At 40.4% G+C, this 15612-nt stretch overlaps 1 protein-coding gene across 1 annotated transcript in view; it reads right to left on the bottom strand.

The window, feature by feature from the left end:
- The window catches only part of LOC134568230 (fibulin-2-like), a 105308-nt gene that overhangs the window by 28336 nt on the left and 61360 nt on the right, over positions 1-15612 (bottom strand). Inside the window, exon 4 of the mRNA XM_063426650.1 lies at positions 3007-3136. Within this exon, the coding sequence (XP_063282720.1) occupies positions 3007-3136 (130 nt within the window). The remainder of the gene's footprint in view (positions 1-3006; positions 3137-15612) is intronic.

Genomic DNA, 15612 nt, shown 5'->3' with positions numbered 1-15612 from the left:
AATAGGATTTTGAGATTGTGTTTGGTAGTTGGAGCAGAGTCATCTGCAGACTCCGGTGGTGTACCTTGTGGTTTTTAGGAGCGGCGTCCCATGGCTGGCGTATGAGCACGGGTGTCAGGTTGTTCCTGCAGGTGATTGGTGTCCCTGAGTTCCATTGGGTGTACCCGCAGTATTTCCTCTAGGCCGAGGATCGATGCACGTGGTAGGCCCCGATCATGCAAAACTCTGATATGGCATGGATTTCATTTTTGAGATTTGTGAGCTACGAGAAATGGTGTCCGTACAGGTCTGGAAGCAGGCTCCGCCCCCTCGGTTCAGATTTAAAGCGCAAGAATATAGATAAATAAGATGTTATCCCACTTGGAATCCCAAAAGCTGCCGGTTTTCTCAAAATATTTCCAGGGAAAACTTCATGTGGAAATCTGTGATGATTTTTACATCAATTTTTAGCATATAATATTTCTAAATTCATATTAATGGCATTTGAGTATATGCTTCCATCTTCTGTGGTTGCTTTGAATTTCATTATATTTTCATCCATTTTCCCCAAAATTCCATGATGTTGGAAACTCCCTTTTAGACAGCATTGCATGAATTAACAGAAAATACCCTATCGGTCTATAATATTTGCTTAACTTGACCGAAGTCACACAAAGGTTGAAATGTTGCTGCATCTACTTTCTCTTTTTTTTGGCACTTATAAAATATGTGCTCATTCATTTAATTTTCTTTTGGATTTTTTTTATTTATTTTTTTACCTTCTTACATTTTCAATTACTCTGGTTAAGACATTTTAAAGGAACATTCTGTCCGCATAACTCTCTCCCTCCCCTAAACAAGCTGCCTTCTTTTAGATTGACAGCAGTTTTAACATGAGGTGCCTGCCGCCATGCGGTTTCTCTTCCCAGCAAGCTCCCCATTACCAGGGTTTCAGAATAGCTTATTAAGGCAGGCACCACTTCAACCATTGAGCTCCTGCTTTAATAAAATGTAACTAGAGCCCTCAGAGGACCCCACATGGTGGCAGCAAATGGTGACAGACGGGTGCTTGTCACCTTCACTCCATGACTGTCTCCCCCCATTCTTAAAAGGCAGGCACTGCTCCAGCAAAATCGCCTGCCACTTTTGTCCCCAGTTTCCTACTGAACAATAAAGCAAGGCACACAGTGTTTGACGTGATGCCTGCCTTACTTAGTGCTAATAAAATTAAAAGATCCCTACTCAGACCCCGCTTGCACTGACAACCCCACAAAGCCACATAGTGACAGACACCCACTCCAACAGTGGGTGCCTGTCACTAAAGTAGCCTGACTTGTGAGCAAACTGCTTTTTAAAATTTTATTTTAGTAATAACATTTTCTCCTGATTTTTCCTACTAAATCAGTTTTGAATTTTTGTTAATTTAAAAAAAAATAATAATCCTTAGGTGGCATCATGTGGCTAAACTCTTTGTCCTCCGGGAGGCATAATTACCTAGCAATGCTAGTGGGGTATGCAGCTGCCAAGGCCAAAGACCACAGAGAAGCCAATTAGAGGTTGGATACTTTCTGCCATGTCTTTGGCTGGTATTGATGTTTCTTTGGTCAAAGGCCACTCAATTAGGGGTGCCTTTCCTACTAAAGCAGCAGCAAAGGGCCTTCCCCTCCCTATTATCTTGAAAGCTGCAAGGTAGTTGTCCAGTAAAACATTTGTTAGATTTTACTGGATGCCATCAGAAGTTGAGCGCCTTCAGTTTGTTAGGACCACCACCAGGTGTTTGCTATTCAACCCACTAGCTTTGCTAGCTGGTTATTCCTCCCGGAGAACAAATCCGACTTTGCAGGAATCTATGATCTGCAAACTTTCTTTCTCTTAGGGATAAGTATAACCACCTAGCAATAGCGCCCATCCCACCCTCCCCTAGGGTAAGAGTTTTGGCTGCTGGTGGTAGTTTTTCTTTACATAAGGTTATATTGTGCTTATTCAGCCTATTTCTGTTTTCTGCTTTTTACAGACTATAACTGTAATACAAGACAAGACCAACAAACCAAGGATCCACCAAGTAGGAAGATTGGATGCTAGTGATATCTGCAATATGAAATTCTCTGCATAAAGAATATGCTTTCAGAGACTTACAACTTTTCATTTTTTTTTATTTTTTTACAGAACTTATTTTGTTGCAATTTAGGATGTTGCAGTTTCAGTGTCTATTTGATACTTTCTTAAGCTTATACCTTGTTGCCTTGTTATCTGTTTAGCTGTGTGCATTATACAAAAGTTCTCAAGTCCATCTCATGTCTTTAAGACTTATTAAATATTTCCTTGTTCCCCTTTACTATTGGGTCCTTGAATTCTTTTTGTTTGTTTGTTTGTTTACATGTTTAATTAAATTTCTCTACCCTTTGGTTAATATATATTCTCAGTGCTTCGTGGGATCAGATAACAATCCGCAGTTTCCCAATCTAAAAAATCTGATTTAATCAGGATTCCCGCGCTCAGCACGGCTCTTCTGATTACCTGATTGGCTGAAACGCTGTTGCTGTGCAGGAGCACAGCGTGAGAGTATTTTCAGCTTTGGCATTTGACTCTGGGGAGCTGCCGCATACCCACTAGCTTTGCTAGGTGCTTATGCTCATCCCTAAGACAAAAAAAGTTTGCAGATGATAGATTCCTGCAAACTCTGATATATTACACTTGTCATTTGAGTTTAGCCTCAAAATAGCCCTCTGATTTTACTAATTAATAGGAATAGGTCTATATGGTTTAGTCTTTAGTATTTTTTGCATCATCCACATATTTAGAGGTAGAAGAGCCATGTAAACATATTCCTATTTTTATTTAGAGGGCCAGGAGGCCTGTGGAGGCACTCTTAAAAGGCACATTTCTTTCCAAGCCAGGTTTATAAATGGGGAGCCACTGATTGGCTGAGAGCGTCAGCTGATTGCACTCAGCCAATCGGCGGCTTACCAGCCCAGCAGCACTGTGCGTTCCATTTCCTTTGAAAATAAGGAAACAATTAATTTGTACCTTAAAATATGATTGTTCGCATAGATCATTTTCAGCAGGTAAACAAATCCCATCTTCTTTTGCGGCTATCATTCCGGCAATGCATGTGTTTTCTTTTATATAGGAGATACAGCACTGTTTCTTAGCCAATCTAAAATACAGAAATATATATTATACACACACACACAACATTTTATTATGATAGAAACATTACGTTTTTAGGTACCCCTACAACAGCTGCTTAAACACAATTTTGCTATTCAGTGCTAGCTAATTAGCTATCCATTTATTACATGTTTTAAATAAATGTTATGATAATTTTAAATATTTATTTTTACTTTATTTTTGGTTTTTACTTCTTTACAAACTTACCATTAAAGACAAATGCTGAAAGAAAACTCTTGAGTTCACACTTTTCCCTGCCTTTTAGTTCCAAAATATTTTGGCAAGAGGAGAAATGTAAACACCTTTTCCAACAGAGGTAATATTGACTTTTCAACATATTACTTTTTAAAGAATGAACCTATCCATCTTAATTTTTAAGAAATACTCATGCTGACTGCATTGTCACTTCAAATTCAAGCTAATTTCATTAAAGTTTAAACTAAGATACTATAAGACACAGTAGGGACTACTTTGTCTTATGGGTCAGCTTGAGCTTGACTACAGTTCTGTGGTCAACTTTTGTCCAATCCCAGCAGCCACCACAAGTGACGGCTGTGGGATTCAGACATTATCTCTTTCATTGCGAGATGTGATCTATGGCAGCTCCCATGGGATCATTCATAGACCTCAGGGTTGTGCTCTCGTGCATGTGTGAGATTACAGCACTGACACAATGCCTGGCAAATGAAGAACCAGGAACTAAAAAATGTCTGCAGAAAAGCGTTATTAACAGTAGAAGCTCCTCCTATTAATATAAACGCACAAAAGTGGGAGAAAGAGTTGAATATTCAAATTTTAAAAACAGAATGGGATCAAGTGTTACCACAAACAAGTAAAATTATCCACTGCTTAAATATTTTACAAGTGTTATTCAAAGTGTTGAATCGCTGGTATCTGGTCCCAACAAGGATGGCAAAGATGTATAATTCTAGCTCTTTGATTTGTTGGAGATGTAACAGGGCGGAAGGAACATTTTTGCATATTTGGTGGGAGTGGGAGAAAGCGAAAGAGTTTTGGCATCTGGCTCTTAGCGACCTAAAGCGAATCATAGGGAAAAGAATTCCCAGAGGTCCACATAACACTCTGTTACATCTTAATCTTCAAACACTCCAAGCTAAAGAGAGATTTATATATGTACACTTTGCAGCGGCAGTCAAGTTAATAATCGCACGGAAATGGAAGTGTTCAGAAAACTTTGTTTTTGAACAATTAAATACACAAATTCTTTACCAACTAATGATAGAAGCTCTATTGTATAGGACAAAAAATAACGTGGAGACATGTAGATATTGGATAGAGAGAGTGGAGAGTTTAAAAAATAGGCCCTGAACATAAGTTTAAGGAATTGTTATATGACATTACTGACATAGTTTAGTTTCTCGAAAATAGAAAGGAAGTTCCACTTTAAAAACCCCAAAGGTGCTAATGCAACGCTATTGTATTGTATTGTATTGTAATGTATTGTATGTTTTGTAAAGTAAAGTATGTCGGAATATTTAATGCATTCGTTTGCACATTGTGCTAGAGTTGAAATAAGAAGACCTGTGACCCTTAATACAAATGTCTTCTATGTTATATGAAAATAAAATAAAAAAAAAAAAAAAAAAATGTCTACAGGAATAAGATGGCGGCCGCTGCAGAGGGCAGATTCAGGTAAGTGAATACTTACCACCTCGTGGCCACCGGACCTAAACTAAGATGCCACCTTTGGGATTTTTTAGAAAATATGCGAAGGCTCCTAAAAAGGACATATCAACTGCTCTTTGACTTCTATAGCAACATTATATATGCTTTTTTCTTAAGTTTTAATATACTTTATATTTCTCTTACAATACTGTTACAGTTTATTTAGTAATAATCATGCCTTTATAAGTATATTGATAATGTCTGTTTCATAACCTCAGTCTTTTAACCAAATGTTTGTTCCAATCCCACTCCAACCTCAGTTCCTGCTGATTATCTTCTTGCATACCATAGATTCTCCCTTGTATTATCTCTTTAGATTGTAAATTGATGTGGCATCTTGCTGAACACATTGAATAAGAGTGATGTAAATGTCAGATTATCAAATCCCCAGCTGTGATTTACATTCCTTTTCACTGACACTACTTACATATCTAATCACTAATCTTTGTAAATAACCCTGGATAAGGGTACCATGCTTCAAATGTAAAATAAATGGCTACAGATCAGGCAAGATTTATCTGCATAGGTAATCTGTTCTGCAGCGCTCATCTTCTCCTGCAATTTTAAACGTCCCCAAAGACAATGAGTATAGAAATTACAATTCTTTATTTTTCTTCAAAGTAAAAAGTACAGGCAGGTATAGAGATAACTCTTCAAAGAAATCAGGATAATTTAAAATAGAAGATTTAAAGAGAACATAGAATTTAAATGTCAGTACCATATGCTCAAGAGTCCTTAAAGATGATATTTATATACCTAGTACGGACACTTGAACTATATACATTTGCCAGTATTTTATTCTAGTGCAAAGTGTATATATATAAAAAAAAAAGTTTTGCCTAAACTTTATTAGCTTTGTCTTGTACATGATATTAGCTTGGTGATCCACTCTTCAACTGAAAAATTAGTTTGAGCGATTCACTATTTCAATATAAGATTTCACCGTAGCCCTAAAATAAGTTGCCAGATCCCTTGAAATGGAATGGAGATCAAATGTCCAGACTCCATGGGTTATGAACCACTGTACATTATGCTCTTTAAAGAGAAAAGCAGTGGTACCCAAATGGTCAATGTTTATAAGTTTTAGAACTGCAACTCTTCTTCACAACCTTTAGAATTTCATTTGGGGTTCCGCAAAAAAATGGGAAAATAAAATGGCTGTGGGTGGTGAGCGAGCAGTGAGCAGTGATCTCCCTGCTCAGCTCTCTCGCGTGCACAGCAGTGATACCGGAGCCAGAATATGACGTCACTCCGGCTCCGGCATCACTAAGAGGCGTGCGAGGGAGCTGAGCAGGGAGATCACTGCTCCCTCACCGCCCGAATGCCAGACACTCAGCAGCCCCACTGGACCCCCAGGGACTGTTCTCCAGCCACCTAGCAGCCCCACTGGACCACAGGGACTTCATGCCAGCTGCCAGCAGCCCCACTGGACCCCAGGGACTCCATGCCAGCACTCCTAAAGGTAGGGGGGCTGGGTGGAGTAAAATGTTAAAAATAAATAAATTGTATGTGTGTCTGTTAGGGAGTTTGTATGTGTTTGTGTGTTTGTCAGTGAGAGTGACGTGATGTTGATACACTATGTCAAAGGGTTCCACGGGAAAGATTAATTGGGAACCCCTGTTCTAAGTAAAGCTGTTCACATTTATACGCTACAATGGATGATTCTGTCAAAACATGGGTTGAGCCTAGCCGTATTCTAATCTCATTTAAAAAAAATCGGGGCTAATTTCACTATCCCATTTGAACCCTCTGCCTGGTAGATCAGGAAAAGCCTCGCCATACATAAATCCATAAACTCATACGTTTCTTTAACATTAATAGATTATAGACATAGATCATAGATGGTGATACTTAGATCTAAGATGTCCATTAAAAAAGTCCAGTAAATATATTTGATGTTGAACAGTCTGTGACACAACACTTAGTATACATTTAGAATGTTTGAAGACAAAAAGAAAAACTACAAATGGAAAAGAAAACATTGGAATTAAACAACAATCTAAGGCAAGATCGTGAAGAAAAGGGGAACATAAACAGTCCCGATTAGTGATGTCACGAACATAAAATTTTCCGTTCGCGAATGGCGAAAGCGAACTTCCGCAAATGTTTGCGAACGGACGAACCGGGCGAACCGCCATAGACTTCAATAGGCAGGCGAATTTTAAAACCCACAGGGACTCTTTTGGGCCACAATAGTGATGGAAAAGTTGTTTCAAGGGGACTAACACCTTGACTGTGGCATGCCGGAGGGGGATCCATGGCAAAACTCCCATGGAAAATTACATAGTTGATGCAGAGTCTGGTTTTAATCCATAAAGGGCATAAATCACCTAACTTTCCTAAATTGTTTGGAATAACGTGCTTTAAAACATCAGGTAGTGTAAGGGTTATGCCCGCTTCACAGTGACAGACCAAACTCCCCGTTTAACGCACCGCAAACAACCGCAAACAGTCCATTTGCACAACCGCAAACTTCCCATTTGCACAAGGTTGGATACCAAGCTAGCCATGTCCCGTTCCTTGTCCTCATTGATGTCATTGAAGGTCTCTTCCTCCACCCAGCCACGTACAACACCAAGGGTCCCCGAAAGGTGACAACAAGCCCCCTGTATTTTTTTTTTTTAAATGTACACTACTGTTACACCAGATATGAGTTGCACTGGTGTGACACTGTGCCCTGGCAGGCCCTGAAACGCACACGTGTGAAGGAAACTGACTACTATTATTTCACAGTCAAATTTCTAGTTTTTTTTTAATGTACACTACTGTTACACCAGTGATTGGCCCACGTCATGCCTACGCCCCCAAAACGTTCGTGTGTGGGGGTGCTGGAATGACATGGGCCAATGGGAGCCTGAATCAACTTTTGGCTCCCACTGCCCCTTTAAGAGCAAGCTCGTGACTCGAGCCGTGCTCCTAGTGCCAGGCGGGCCACGTGACCGATCACTGCGGTCAGTGCACGCGGCTAAGTCAGAAGAGGAGATCAAGCCGCATGCGGCGCGTGGGGAGGCAGGAGTGATCCAGCCACGCGCGGCTCAAGCTTAGGAGCCAGGTCGGTCCCAGGATAAGGTAAATACAGCCACAACCACTTATCCCAATCACACACCTTTCCTAACGTCCTATCCCATTAAAAGCATATTACCGCGTATTTAATAAAACAGATAGACTCCCTACTTCATCCAGGTTACCGATCGATGGTTCGATATTCTGAGCCCTCTCTGATTTACTGTACACGACTATTCGATATTCCCACAAATTTTATATAGCATTTTATGTTTGTTTGAGACCACCTTAAAAATATTGGATATCTCTAAAAATCATGATCACTATATACTTTCTCTAAAAACCTCTAAAACGAACCAAACTACTCATCCATCCGCTATACCACTTTATCTCACCTAGAACTAGTGCCCAGTTAAAATACTTGACTCTTACTTACCCACACTCAGTCATGCCACACACATTTCACCACTACTCTCACTGAATCCCTCTGACTATGGCTAAATTCATCTTCTACATCAGAACACTACTCCTAAGATTGGGTTGTATCCATGTCTTGGGTCTTTCATTTAGAATAGGGGCAGCTTCGGTCTAATTCAACACTGACACTCCAGTGCATATTATTAAAAGATTGGGCAGATGGAAATCCTCAGTCTACAACCAATATATTCCTCATCCCGAGAAAGAAATGAGGAAAGCTTTTAAAAGTTTGGCTTTGTAAATTTGATGCAATAAGTGTGTTTTTCTTTAATACCTTTTCACCCTCTTTGCATGAACCCGATTTACATATATTACTAATATGTTTCTGAACATATATATTATATTATTCACGCACTCACTCTCTGGGCCGGCCTAAGACATCATGCTGCCTAGGTCCAACGATAAATGACTATGGGGGATAATGTATAATAAACACAGGTTACTGGCTATGGAGGGATAATGTATAATAAACACAGGTTACTGGCTATAGGGGGATAATGTATAATAAACACAGGTTACTGGTTGTGGGGGGATAATGTATAATAAACACAGATTACTGGCTATAGGGGAGATAATGTATAATAAACACAGGTTACTGGCTATGGGAGGATCATGTATAATAAACACAGGTTACTGGCTATGGGGGGATAATGTATAATAAACACAGGTTACTGGGTATGGGGGGATAATGTAAAATAAACCAAGGGACTGGCTATGGGGGATAATGTATAATAAACACAAACACATCAAAAAAAAGAATGCAGCTTCAGAATTAATCTAAATTGTATGCTGTCTAGGAGGTGGGAGGGTCTGGGAGGGAGGGTCTGCTGCTGATTGCCTGGAATGTATCTGCTGACTGTGAGGTACAGGGTCAAAGTTTACTCAATGATGACGAATAGGGGGCGGACCGAACATCGCATATGTTCGCCATCTGTGGCGAACAAGCTATGTTCGCCAGCAACTATTCGCCAGCGAACCATTCGGGACATCACTAGTCCCGATCAAAGGAAGCCCGTGCAGACTAGGGAAAACAAATTGTATTAAGGATAAGGTCGAGAGGGAAGAGGGCACAAGACACAGGAAGAGAAAAAGGGAAGAACACATTTTTTAAAAAAATGGGGCGTTACTTAAATACCAAATAAGGTCATAATAGACACAATTATAGCACCAATGTATGGAAGCTATCATTTGGGTGGAGGAAGAAAAGGAAATGTTTGTTAGCACAACATGTGTATCAGTATTGACCCTATTGCGTGCATACCAGACATTTTATTTAATCTTCGCTAGACAAATCCTTATCATATTGCCTTCTGGTGAACATCCACTACAGAATGCTGGTGCCTTAATCTCCTAAGGGGATGTTTTGACTAATGAATGTCTAAAGAGATTTAAAAGCAAACAATATAAAAACAACCCCTAAACATCCCCTAGCATTGCACTTAAAGGGACACTCCAGGCACCCAGACCACTTCTGCTCATTGGAGTGGTCTGGATGCCAACTCCCACTACCCTTAACCCTGCAAGTGTAATTATTGCAGTTTTTCATAAACTGCAATAATTACATTGCAGGGTTAACTCCACCTCTAGTGGCTGTCTACTAGACAGCCACTCCACCTCTAGTGGCTGTCTACTAGACAGCCACTAGAGGTCACTTCCTGGGTTCTAGCACGCTGTGTGAGGACCTCCAGCGTCACTCAAAACCCCATAGGAAAGCATTGAAATGATTTTTCAATGCTTTCCTATGGGGAGACGTAATGCGCATGCGCGGCATTTCCGCGCATGCGCATTACGTCTCCTCGGCCGGTGGGCGAGATCAGTCTTGCCCACCGGCCGACGCAATCACTGGGATGAGCATCGCGGAGGCGGAGACAGCGGCGAGGGACATCGCCGCTGTCCCAGGTAAGTGACTGAAGGGGTTTTCACCCCTTCAGTAACCGGGGATTGGGGGGTGGGAGGGAGAGGGACCCTCCAGTGCCAGAAAAACGGATCGTTTTTCTGGCACTGGAGTTTCCCTTTAATATGGTTGATACAATAGTGTCAAAAGCAGAAGAGCCTAAACAAGTTCCAGGTCCACATTAAAAGTAAATTTGATATGACAACACCAGTTCAGTTAGATATATTTTATCACAAAAAATTCCGCATGGGAATTCTATTTTAAAATATAAATGTGTAATTGAAAAATATATATATTTATTGTCAGTTAGAATACATCACTATATTCCCAGTGTATATTCCCATCACTGGGAATACTTATAACTTCATGACCTAATGATGGTTCTGTATGTAATGGTCATTAACCATTGTATCTGCATGTGTGTCAGTGTTTACTTCTGTAGGACACTAAATGTATCTGCATGTGTATCAGTGTTTGATTCTATGTGTCTGTGTGTGTCTGCATGTGTGGCAGTGTTGGATTCTGTGTGTCCGTGACACACATATAGATACAGATACACATGGTTATGTATTGGTTAAGGGGAGTTGAAAGGTGCCTGATGGTGGGGACATTTAATTTAAAACTTATACACATGCAGATACACAAACACACAGATACAAATACATACACACAGATACAAATACATGCACACAGATACAAATTCAGTTACAATGACACACATCTAGATATACATGCACACAAATACCAAACTGACACCAATGCAAATACACAGACAAACAGAAGCAGACACTGACACATCTAGATACACATATGCACACACTGACATCCATACAGATACACAGAAACAAACACTGACACAAATCTGGATACACAGATACACTAACTGACACACATGTAGATACACAGACACACATATACGCACACTAACACACATGAAGATGCCCAGACACACAGATAAAAATGCTGACACATTGAGTTACACAGACACACTCCGGGCTGGTGCAAGGATTTATGCCGCCCTACGCAAACAAAAATTTGCCGCCCCCCATATGCTCTGTCCACCATGTGACATCACAGTGCCCCACCCATATATCTGCCATATGAGCCAACGCCAGTGCTGCACACAATGTCTTTTCTCTGAAAAGGCAGTGTGTTTACATTAAAAAGCATGAAGGGACAGGCTATAGACACCAGAACCACTACATTAAGCTGCAGTGGTTCTGGTGACTATAGTGTCCCTTTAATGTGACGTAAATTAGAGATTAGTGACACTAATAATTGCCTACTTACCACCAGATGAAGACAAGAGGATGAGGATGGGCTCAGGCTGCAGTTTGGCTTCACTGGTCTGGTGTTAAAACAGGCTCTATGAAGGCAGTGCTCACAAAAATCAACTAACAGGAACCAGCTCCATTTTTTAGGGGCCCCTTAGAGGGCCTGACAGTGAGTATGCCTACAAGGCCCGCCCATAAGCCTTATGCCATCAAGGCCCACCCATGAGTTTGCTCACAGGGAGTGGAGTGTATGTGTGTAGAGGATGTGTTATGTGTTATTGTAGAGGATGTAATGTGTGTGTGTTCTTATGGAATGTAGTGTATAGGGATACCAGTTTGTGTACGGGATGTAGCAGTGTGTGTTTGTGTGTAAGGAATGCATTGTGTGTTTCTGGGAGTGTGTGTGTAGGTGATGCATTGTGTGAATCTGTGGACTAAACAGAGGACTCTGTTTCATTGCTGGTGGGACAGTACTGGAATTGTGGATTTTTATCAGTGCAGTGTGTGGCAGGTTGTATAAGGGAACAGTGCAATGTGTGGCAGGTTGTAGGGGGGTACAGTGTAGTGTGAGGCAGGTCTGTACTGTGTTGCTGGATGTAGTGCTTCCTGTGTATAATGGCGAGGTACAGGGGGTTATGTGAAGTTTATGGCAGTGTTTAGGGGGTCCTGTGCAATTGAACACAGTGCTTTGGGGGTCCTGTGCCGTGGGTAGTAGGGTATAAGGGGGTCCTGTGTAGCGGGGGAGGGAGGTCCTTTGCAGTGGGTGGTAGAGTTTAAGTGGGTCCTGTGTAGTGGGGGGTAGTATACAGGTGCATCCATCCAAATTATTCTAATGACCAGAAATAAGTCTACAGGTGGTGACTGTTCCAAAACGGACTAGCCCTCCCAACTTGTAGAGAATAACACCTTAGTAGACACTCCAGAAGTGTCATGGGGCATAACCCCAATGCGTGAAACAATAAGGATACTCCGACTACTGGATATACAATCCAGATCGTAAAGTATCAGCTGGAATTCAAATAGTAATAATGAATACTTATATATATGTACAGACTCTGGACTTTAATAATCATTCACAAGGTCCCTGTCTGTAACTAAATATAGAATCAGAGCATCACTGAATAGCTTAGTCTCTCAAAAGTCTTGCCACTCTTTAAACTTGCTAAAAAGCTGCAATTAGTAGCTAGGAGTAAAGCTAAGACTACAAAATCAGAGGATCTATGACAAGCTAACGTTACTCTAAATCAACCCCACCATTATAATGCAAATGATCGTGAGATATTCACCCCTAAAGATAGGTTCAGGATTAGGAAGGAGGAAAAAGTTGGAATGTTGGAACCACTTATCTAGCCTTCCCCATTTAAGTCCACCTCATAATAATATTCAAAGATTAAGCCATAGAGCTTGCTTCAGAATACCAATAAACCTAAGATGACACTATTAATCCAGTTTGATACAAACTGTGTCCAAAGATATACCTCATTGTGGCCATCTAAGGCAGGAAGCCCAAACACCAGAAAACAGATCTTGGCAGAAACACTGCATCTGAAATAAGCCTATCTGTTGGATATTTATCAAAACCTCAGAACTTGACAAACTACACAGAAAATCTAGAAAAAAATAAAATCCTAAACGTGTATGTTTCTTTATAGATGTCTCATTAGCCTTGTAAGAAACACAATTTTATCAGTTTTTCCATTATTCAAGTTACCACTATCTGTCATTTGTTCTGTCATTGTATGCCAAATGGAACCACACTATTATATTAGAAGGATTTATTAGCTATACATTGTTCCATTTACAGCTGTTAACATCATCATTTGCATCTGTGCCTGCCACATGTGCTACAGGCTTTCTGCAAAAAAAATAAAATATATATATATATTCCCCCCCCCCCCCCCCCTCTGTAAGAATACAGTACATCAACCTGCAGCTGCAAATGGCAGATTATTCCTTTGCACACAATCTTAAATGTGCAGTGATGTTCCACATTTCTTGAATATTTTAGAAAAAAATATTTTCATGATAATGAGTACATTCATACTACATACACTAAAGCAAATATTAAATGGATACTATAGGCAGAGGCAAAACTACAAACCACAGGGCCCCGGTGAGAAAATTGCCCTGGGGCCCCCCCAAACGTCTATTTCTCCCCTCCCACCATACGTCCACTCCACACACACAAATGCAGACAAACAGATACACATGCAGACACACACACACATACATACATGCATACAGACACACACACGCACACACACACACATACAGAGAAACATACATACAGACACACATACACAAACACATACATACAGACACATATACAGAGATATATATACAGACACACATACAGAGACACACATACAGACACACACACATACACTAACACAAATACATGCAAAATGTTTAAGGCACACCTCCTGTTTTTAGGTGCAGGAGGGTGACATTCCCTGGGGTCCAGTGGTGGCTCAGGCTGATGGGACTCAGAGTTCCCACTCTGACTTCATCTCCTTCCTCCCGCATGGCTCTGATAGCTGGGAGGAGTGACCGGGGCAGTCACTTCCTCCCAACATCTGACGTCATAACAGGGGGCCCGATCGCGCTGTTAAAGCGCTGCAGTACTGACCGGGGCCCCCTGGCTATTCATTGCCATCGGGTGGCCCTAACAACCCCTTCAATGTGGCCCCGGCTGTTACACCGCGTGGACCGGGCCTGCAACACATGGCAGCGGGCACCTGGTTGCACTCCATGGGGCTGCATTAGTTCTTCCAGAGACTATAGGCATCAAAACAACTTTAGCTTAATGAAGCGGTTTTAGTGCATAGATCATGCAATAAAGGAAGTTTAATCATTAGATCTCTCTTTAAAGGAAATGTTTAGGAAGGCTCTGGGAGTCACATGCAGGGAGGTGTGGCTAGGGCTTTGTGAATTAATGCCTAAATGGCAGATAATTGAGCAGTGAGACTGTAGGGGAATAATCAATACACTAAAACTGCTTCATCAAATAAAAGTTGTTTTAATGCTTCCCTTTGAATGTCCCTTTGAATATATAATTCAAATATTAAAACATCAATATTACTATTTTGTATTTATAAATTATATTACTAATTTCCCCCCCCCCCCCTACTTTAAGATCACAAATTAAGGCAATTAGTTGGCTTGCATGGTCATTCGTGCATGTATTTCCATAAATTATAAATACAGTGTATCTTCCATAATATAACTCTATGAATCTGAGTTTATGGGTAATCCACAGACTTTCCAGTAAAAACAAATAGGAACACTGGCAATGGCTTATATGATTGAACCACTTCCTAGAAAAGTTGCAGAATTTTGGCAAATGAGGAACATTCTGAGGTAAGTAACTTTTAATTTAACTTTGCTCCTTTACATTACTGTCCAAATACTATGTGTTATTTTTGAGTCTTTTAAAGCAAATGATTTAACATAATTCCAGGATGAGTACACTAAGTGTTAATTAGTTTACCATGGGATTGAGCCCTTTCCAGTATTCTCATGAGGCAGAGAGGAAGTATTCAAGTGCTTCCTTATCTAATAATCATTTTTAATGGAGGGCTGCACTGATATGCTTCCAATGGAAGTAGAAAGGACTTGGACCTAAATTCCTTGGTGGTGGGAAAATTCCGCAAATGACATAGCTTGAAGTCAATCAAAATAATAACAAAAACAAACATGCAAAATTGTACTTGTCCCTGATAAGAATGCCTTGTGGGATGAGAAAGGAATCTAAACCCATATTAAGATTGCCAAGATTAGAAACCTCAGTCGGCTTCACAAGTGGATACTTTCAACACTGGCATACCTCCCAGTATTTTAAATGGACATAAAGGGATACTTTAATTTTAAGGGTTTTGAATGTGGTGGACATGGGTGGGGCTGTTCTGAGAAATTTTAGGTGACTTACTAATAACAATTTATGCTACTAAAATGTCATTTAAAACAAGAACAATATATCCTATTTACACAGACTGATTTCTAAACACAAGTAGTGTTGTTTAAAGATACATTACTGTGAGTATTACTGCTGTGGATCTCTGTTATACACGCAGGCACACCTACAATATGCAGCTCCTTGAAAAGTAGGACATTAGGATATAAAAGTGG

This window comes from Pelobates fuscus, chromosome 7, assembly GCF_036172605.1.
Source record: "Pelobates fuscus isolate aPelFus1 chromosome 7, aPelFus1.pri, whole genome shotgun sequence".
In the NCBI taxonomy this organism is placed as follows: Eukaryota; Metazoa; Chordata; class Amphibia; order Anura; family Pelobatidae; genus Pelobates; species Pelobates fuscus.
The sequence above is the reverse complement of the archived record's forward strand: the minus strand, read 5'-3'. Positions and strand labels throughout refer to the sequence as shown.